The following is an 8,946-nucleotide window of genomic DNA, read 5'->3' as shown; positions in this document are numbered from 1 at the left end:
AGCCGTAATGATGTTATATATATGATCATGTATTATATGTTATCACCACCAGGATGTTAGTTTAGTTTAGTTCAGGGACTCGGTACCGTAGTTATATGTGTAGATAAGATATCTACATCAGATTAGTGCTAACATGTATTTATGTTTTCGGCACGAAGCCGTAATGATGTTATATATATGATCATGTATTATATGTTATCACCACCAGGATGTTAGTTTAGTTTAGTTCAGGGGCTCGGTACCATAGTTATATGTGTAGATAAGATATCTACATCAGATTAGTGCTAACCATCCCACGAGGGGATGGGAGATGGATAGTCGATGTGGCTTTCAGTAGATTGTGGACGTCCACCTGGCAGTCCGGACCAGGGTGTGGCAGGCTCATCGTACTTACAGACATATTTGATTCGGCAGTGGTCGGCCAGCCATTGTCAGGTTTCGCCTTTGGGCTGCACAACCCGTCATAGGGGGTAATACATGACACCAGCTAGCTATTCATCCTGGGTTTGTTTTCAGTATTACAGTTATAACAGATGATTTTATGTATGTTATGATTTATTAACAAATGTGAAAATATATGTTTACCCAGTACGATATGATGATGTTTATAGATTTATGAAATATACTACATACGTATAAATGCATTAAATTTTCATGTTGCCACACAACTGTATTTAGTTTATTTTCCCTTACTGAGAAGTGTCTCACCCCCGAACATTAAATGATTTTCAGGAAATCCAGTGAGACCGGCGGGCTAGAGCCGCCATTGAGTGATTGGAGCTTCCCTACTAGAAGGGTAAGCATTGAACTAGGATCGGGAGTTTTTGTTATTTAATCCTAGTGTTATTTTGACTTTTGGAGGTTGTATATCATAACAGTATTTTGATGTTATAGAAAGCTCTGGTATTATGTTTTATGATTGGATGTTTGAGATTTTATGTTTACTGCTGCCAGGTTTTCCGCTATGTTTGACAGGTGTCCCCGCTACCCACGGGTTCGGGTTGACCATTTTATTTATTATGTGATATTTTATGTTAAGAAATTGAGGGACGTTACACTAGTAGTATATGCCATCAATCTAAATCTTTAAAATCAACTATACTGAATATTTATCAATTGCATTTGTCACTTGATCGGTTTAGTTGTCCCTATAGACCATAGATGCATCAAAGAATGTATATTAAGACATACAATAATATCCATAACCGAGAACAATCCATATCTGTTCATTGAGCTTTTAGGAACTGTATACGATGTTTCAGTTTTTTAGAAAAGCCTCAATATTTCAAAAAGTGAAGTGATGCATTTGAGTCTTTTATGTTCTTTCTATAGGGATGGAGTTGAGCTCATCTAAATATTCCCGATGATTATGCAAGGATGAAATTTAATTATTCATTTGATTTTCACTCATCCTTTCAAAAATATTTCAACATTAATTTTATCATAATCATCTATGTACAAGGTTTTACTTTTGGAAAAAATCCCCTCGAAATTTCGACAGCATGCCATCTATAAATCGGACATTTTTCCATAAAACTTGTACCTAATAAGTTAAAATAAGCAATTTATAATTCAGTTCAAAGCACATGAGAACCTATATCCACTACCAGCATGCAATACACATCACTGCATCCGCCATGCAGGAGGCATTCAACACAAGCACACAATCAGGTAGCTTAAAAATAAATTATGTAAACAAAACTAACCAACAGTTTTTATCTATCAGTGCACTATGGATAGCTATGTACAATTTAGTTCCCATAAAGACATATGTACACATAATATGATATAAGATCAGGAGAACCTTTGAATTTGTAACCATAGAAGATGAATGCTCCCCCTAAATTATGCACTTATTCAATTTATGTCTTTTCTTAATTATCTACTTTCTTTAGCCAATTTTATTAAGATTTTCAATGGATTTAGACTTGACATGAATGCTGTAGGCTTATTGGACCAAAAAGTCACAATGAAAATTTTTTTAAGTGTACTAAGCCAATATTGCCTCCAATGATATGAATTTCAATACTTGTGAGAGGCACAAGTTAGAATGACTTTCATATTTAACAATTTGTACAATGGTTTCTTTGAACTATGTAATTTTATTTTAAATTGAAACCTAAAACAATCATTTTAGCCATTTAATTTAGGTGAAGCTCTAAATGATTTGATTTTAATGTTTGAGAGCTTGTGAGAAGTATAAACTTAAACACTTTTAAGGATTAACATTTTTTTTAAGTTCGAAGAGTATTCAATATGAGTGGACAAGGTATGTTTAATTTAATATGTTTATATTTAAGTGTGAATTAAGCATATTGAACTATATACCAGGCATAATAGCCTTGTCCATTTGGAAGTGGATGTGTATACTAAGTTTCTACATTTTAAACCTAAGCCACTTCCCAAGCCTAATGTCATTACCAACCCCTAAATCTAGTCTCAGGGTCTAAGGAAGAATTAACTAATTTGGTAATGTTAATTTAGATCCATTTTTCCTTAGGTCCTAAGGGGTTTGCTTTCATGACAACCCACTCCATTTCTTCATCTAAGCCTCTGGTACTTCTAGATTTACATTTGGATTGGATGTGCGGGTTCCTTTTTCAAAGTAAGCTCGTTTTGTATATTCGGGAAAAATCATGCTTATATAAACTCTTTTTGCTTGATGAGGCATAAGGATGCTTATGGGATTTGAAGGATGAATTCTTTTTGACACTCTTTTTCTTTTTAACTCTTAAGAGTTTGTTTGAACTATACTTCCCATCTTTGGATTTGAAAAACATTTCAGAATTATCTTCAATCTTTCTTTCTAAACAGTTGATTTACAATACCTTCAAAATCTTTTTCTTTTCTAAAATGGCATGATAATTTTTCAAATCTCTTAATTGTTTTGCCAATCTTTTATTTTCATTTTGAAAGTCAGTTTTCTGCTTAGATACCCTAACTAGAAGTTTATGCATTTTAGATAAAGTGCATTCTAGTTCTTTGTTCAAGGGCATGCTTTCATCATAAACTTCAACATATGATTCATCACAAGATTTATCTTTATAACTACCATATGAATCAATGCATGCTTTGTCAACGGATTTATCACAAGGAATACCAGATGATTCATCATACAATATATTGCAGTATTTTTCACCAAACTCATTGCATGCATCGCTAACAGTATTATCAACAGATGATTCAGCATACGATGCATCACAGCATTCAACACAAGAATCATCAACAGAGATAGAGATAGAATCATATACCTCAACATCTGATAAAACAATTACCCTATCATTTACCACTTCCTGAGTGGTGGTCACATTCTCTCGGGATTCTCCATATTTCCTTTCGAGCTCATCCCAGATTTCCTTTGCACTCTAAAACGCGACAAACTCAACAAAAATATTAGAATCTAATGCAAGATATAACATTTCCATGGTATATGAATTCACATGCATTAACCTAATATCACTTTCATTCAAGGGAATACGAATCCCATTAATAATCATCTGCCTGGCCATCCAATCCATTGATTTATAAATACGCTCATTCTAATTTTTCAGGTAGTGTAATAGACACCACAAAATACAGGAGGCCTAGAAGGTGAATGTCCCTCTCCGAATGAGGATACGCCAATCTGAGTCATTGCGATCTTTTACAAAAATTGTTAAGCCTAGTGCAATGAAGCTCTGATACCAATTGTTGACTTTGGTGTATTCCCAAGAGGGGGGGGGGTGAATTGGGTATTAAAAAATTCTTCCTAGGTTCGACTAATCCGGTAACAGTAATACTCAACTTAGGGTCTGTTTATATACACATAAACCCAAATACGCAGATAAATGTAAGAAGAGAAAATTAAATCATGCTCAACATTCATACTATAACATGTACGTGCAGAAATATAAATTGCGGAAATATAAATAGTGTACACACAATATGTTATCAGGATTCGGCTAATACTGCTTACGTCCCCGCCTATTGCTCGCAAGCTCGAGGATTCCACTAATGCACACTTAATGGGTGGAGCGGCACCGTTTACAACAAGGTGAATTAACGGGACTGACCTCAACCTATAACCGCACCTTATCAGGATGGTGTACCTAACTTTCCTAATCGGGTCTAAGTCAATTTGGAACTATTCAACAAGGCTAGTCTCCCTCTTCAGGCCCACGCCTGGAATACAACAAATATATGAAAATTTTTGTATAAACAAATACTTTTTACATAAGCAGATATGTACTACAATACAACACAGTATAATCAATGCACCTCAAACAAATAGGAACTATAAGCTCAGTGCAACTTGTGTGCTAACACGCAAAGTAATGTTTATATTCAATCAAGCACAAAGAGTGTATCAACAAGATAATCTTTGAACCAATAAATAGATGCAAATCTCAATAACGATTTAGGGTTTCAAAGATTTTCACCAAGGTAATCAAAATATCTCTAAAAATATTTTCTCAATATTCAAGCACAAGAGATATTTGAAAAATGAGTTTGTGAAAAAGATTTGGCACACTCAAAAGTCACAAGCTCAATGAGTCTTGCAATGATAATGTAAAGACTCACTAGCCACTAGATTTTCCCACACATTGATTTATCAAATAAAATCAAGGGAGAAATCTTATGCTCAACTCTCAATATGAAAAACAAATACAATGAATATAATGAAAGTATCCTAGCAATATAGAACAATGAATAACCACTCAAATAACTCTCACAAATATTAGTTTATCAAAGGAATGATTTGTGTGAGAGAGTATAAGAAATTTGGCTTCAAAAAGTGTAGTATGGGCAAATGGGAGTATAAAAAAATTTGAGAGGATTTTTGGTTAATCCTATTTGCTAATCCACCTTAATCTTTGCAAATGAAGCCCTATATATAGACTTGGCCAATTTTATTACCGTTGGGGACTCATAAAGAATTATTAAAAATGTTTAATTGAGTTTAAGGATTTTAACCCTGTTTAACCCCAAATTATCGAAATAAAAATAAAAACAACTCGAGAGTTTTGGGTGCCCGATCCACGATTCAGTCGCCTGAACAAACAGTTAGAAAAGTTATTTTTGAAGTTTGGGTGCCCAAATATGGGCTCGATTTTCTGAATCGAAGGCGATTTCTAAAAGACCGTGGTTCGGTCGCCCAGTCTAAAGTTCGGTATGCCGAATTTGAACTTTCGATCGCCCGAGGCTTATTTGAACGTGGGAGTTCGGGCTACCGAATTGTTGGGAAAAGTTAGAATGGACGTTCGGTCGCTCGAGGACGCAACGATCATTTTTGGTTCAGTTGCCTGAGGTGTTTTGAACATTAGGAGTTCGGTCGCCCGAAGCCTCACTAATTTTACCCTTTAAGTCCTGATTTAATTCCATTTATTTCCCTGATAGTATATGTGATATTGGGGACTATCCTAAATGTAAGTGCAAGGACTTAGGGTCTTTCTAAGGTCTTTGAGTTAGTCCCAAAAACCTAACATCGGTTGACCGTGACCCCTAAGGTCTTGAGCTTATAGTCCTATATGTAGGATAATATGTAGATTATTATAAACCCATTTGAAATGAAATTATTACAGACCCAATAATATTACAACAAATAATAAATGTGTCGGGGTCTTTATATTTCTTCAAGTTGATGCATGCTATCAATGTGATCCAATTTAATATAATCCTGCACACAAACTTGAAAGTCATCAAATACCAAGAGTATTTGTCATTATCAAAATCGAATATGACCTATAAAATCAACAGTTTTGTCATTAAAAAACCTTTTTTTTTGTAGTGATTGTAGTTATTATTAGTTGTTATTATTATTATTTTTATAATAATTATTATCCTTAAAATAATAATATTTTGTTATTTTGGTGTTTTTTATTTTTAATATTGTTCTTGTTGTTATTATTATTTTATAATAATAAATATTATTTATTTTTATTACAATTATCATTAGTTGTTATTATTTTTATTATAAGTAGTAATAATAATTAGCCTTTTTAGCATTTGTTGTAGTTCTTAGAATTTTTTATTAGAGTGTAATGATAAGTTAGTCCCTTTACTTTAATTGAAAATATATTTTAGTACCTATACTTTGTGTAAGTAAAGACTTATACTAATTATTTATTCAATTAAAGGCTCGTATATTATTAGTTACAAAAGAATATTTATATTATTATTAAATTATTTTATACTAATTATGCACTTAAAGTCACAATTACTTTATGATGAATAAAATTTCTTAAATTTTTTTTTGAAATGATAACTTCTTAAAAATTATAGTTATACGACATATAATATCAATCCGACACTTTATTAATTTTATTAAATTTAATTAAAATGATAAAAATACAAGTCTTTAGTTTTATTAATTAAAAATAGAGATATTAAAATAGATTTTATTTAATAATTTAAGAACTATAAAATGAGTTTGATTTCATGAAATAAAATCCCTACTCAGATTAAAATCCTTCCAAGAACTTGAGAAGCATGCATTTTGGGTAGTACCCCTTTTTTATTTCTGCCGCACGATCATAGAAATCATATTCCAACTAAAATAGATTTATCTCATTTCTAATGTTTGATTACATTTCGTCTTTTCTTCCGTATTATTCCCCCCCCGGGGGGAGAGAAAGAGAGAGAGAGAGAGAGAGAGAGAGAGTGTGTGTGTGTGAGAGAGAGAGAGAGAGAGAGAGAGAAACCTTATCTTGGCTGAAATGACAACGGACACAAAAGGCAAAGAAGATGAAAAAAGCATAAATCTGTAACCAACGCAAAATCTCCTCTATTCCTCTCCTCCATTTCTCCTTCATCCTCATCCCTCGCTCTGCGCACACATATCCAGAGCGATTGATGTCGTCAATGTTTCACGATTCTTCAAATTAATACCACAGAGAGCAAAGAGTACAGAGACAGAAAAGCATTAATTAGATGAAACTGATTATGTGTATTTTTCAAATCTTAATTGCTGCTGTGGATTAGTGCATGAAGTTACAATTCTAGCCGCCTGAATTAATCGACGCAGTAAGTCCTAGCTCGAGTGTGTATTAATTTGATCGAATGTTCATTCCATTCTTATTGTAAATTCTTTTCTTTCTGTAAATTTTCTGCGGATTTTGTAGTTCCATTTCAGGTACTAGCTAATTGAATAGGATGAATCACTGCGTTCCAGATTTCGACATGGAAGATGATTACTCGATTCCATCTCCTTCCCGAATAACTCGACCCAAGAAGTCTCATCTGTAAGTTTTCTTTGTTAATTAAGCTTCGTTTTCTGTTCAATTGCTTGTCTCTTGATTTTCTGAGGACTCTTGAGTGTGTTCAGACCTGAAGATGGAATCATGGAGCTGCTATGGCAGAATGGACAAGTGATTATGCAGAGCCAGAACCAGAGGTTCTCTCTGAAGAAATCGCCGCCGACGAAGCCCCCGATCCTCGACGACGCTGTGCTTCCCTCCCAGCCACCGACGGCCAGGGAGATCCGATCATCGGAAGAACCAGCTACTCATGTCTTCATGCAAGAAGATGAGATGGCCTCCTTGTTGCATTACCCTCTCGACGACTCCTTCGATCGAGATTTCTGCGCCGATCTCCTCTACCCTGCGCCGTGCGTTAACTCAGCCCCTCCCGTCCGAGAGCCGGACCACCGGTCTTCTCCTCCGCCGGCGGCTTCCCGGCCGCCAATTCCTCCTGGAAGACGCACCGAGCTTCACAATGCGCATTTTTCGAGACCCAAAGGGAGAGACGAATCTGGACCGTCGAACTCGAAGAAGTTGGTGAGGGAATCAACGGTGGTGGATTCGAGCGAAACTCCGGCGGTGGGATTCGCATCAAGGGTTTCGCATTCACCGGCGACGGTAAGGAGCGAGGCGGAAGCTTCCGCCGCGAACATGGGGTGCGGCACCGTTAGCAGTGCGGCGGTTGGCGGCGCATCGCTCGGTGAAGCCAGAGTTATGTTGGCTTGTGAGGTGACGGTGACTTCATCTCCCGGAGGCTCCGGCACAGGTTCCGGGGCGGAGGCAGTGCAGAAGCGGCCGGCGGAAGGTCGAAAGCGCAAGGGAAGAGAAGCCGATGGCAATGACGCCGAGGGCTACAGTGAGGTCAGTCGCTGACATGGGAACCTTCTGACCACATCATTTTTATGCCGTACACGTGGCGCTGGTGGTCAATTTTCTCACTGCTAATGATCTGTACTCCCGTGGCACGTGTACGGTAACATAGCATTTTTGTTTCAAATCAACCAAATGGTTAGCGCAAGGTGATTGGTGATAGTAATCCAAAACGGACGGACAGTATAGCTGTATAGGTCTAGGATCTCCGGTTATAACGAAATTTAATGAAGAAATAAGGAGGAAATTTATTTTATTTTTTATTAGGTATTATTAAATATAAAAATTTATTTTAATCTGAATAAAAAATTAAATATTAACGGGGTGTAGAATTAAATTTTTATTTATAAATTTGGTATATTTTTTATTTTGTTTTCTTATTTTTCATAATAACCATGAAAATGAAGATTCTTTGATATTTTCCTTTCTTTTTCTTTAATATTTTCTTTGCTCCAAATCTATCTTAAGAAATTATTATTATTTAAAAAAAAAAATTAGATTCCATTTCAATTTTATTTCACTTTTAGTTATAAAATATAAAATGTAATATTAATATCTTTAACAAGGGACCATAATTACCAATGAGTTTGCAAATTGTTCAACCAACAGTCAATGGCTAATTTGGTCTCTTCTTCGACATGAATCTTCTGGGGATTTTGCGTCTTTTTATTGACATTGATGCTTGCTTGTAAGATAAAGACTTGCATCTCAAAGGACCTACTAAAATTGTGCTGAGTAAATAGTTTGATGCTGCGCAAACTTACGTGGTATGGTTTTACTCGAGGGGGCATGGTACTGCATATCACTTTTTTTTTTTTTTTCTCTCTTTTCAACTTGTAAAGCCTTACACTCTTCTATG

The 8,946-nt window shown here is 35.3% G+C and overlaps 1 protein-coding gene across 15 annotated transcripts in view; it reads left to right on the top strand.

Annotated features, from left to right (window-relative positions):
• Positions 1–6,568: 6,568 nt before the first annotated feature.
• LOC131155673 (transcription factor PIF1-like) overlaps positions 6,569–8,946 on the top strand; it is a 43,761-nt gene continuing 41,383 nt past the window's right edge. For 10 of the 15 annotated variants that reach the window (XM_058108957.1, XM_058108964.1, XM_058108954.1 and 7 more), the window contains exons 1-3: positions 6,616–7,002; positions 7,101–7,220; positions 7,304–8,078. In XM_058108957.1, the coding sequence (XP_057964940.1) occupies positions 7,132–7,220; positions 7,304–8,078 (864 nt within the window). In that variant the 5' untranslated portion in view covers positions 6,616–7,002; positions 7,101–7,131. Of the gene's footprint in view, positions 7,003–7,100; positions 7,221–7,303; positions 8,079–8,946 lie in introns of all 15 variants that reach the window. The other 5 variants (XM_058108969.1, XM_058108967.1, XM_058108956.1 and 2 more) reach the window with 3 other exon arrangements.

Source organism: Malania oleifera, chromosome 5 (genome assembly GCF_029873635.1).
Source record: "Malania oleifera isolate guangnan ecotype guangnan chromosome 5, ASM2987363v1, whole genome shotgun sequence".
Lineage (NCBI taxonomy): Eukaryota > Viridiplantae > Streptophyta > Magnoliopsida > Santalales > Ximeniaceae > Malania > Malania oleifera.
The sequence above is the reverse complement of the archived record's forward strand: the minus strand, read 5'-3'. Positions and strand labels throughout refer to the sequence as shown.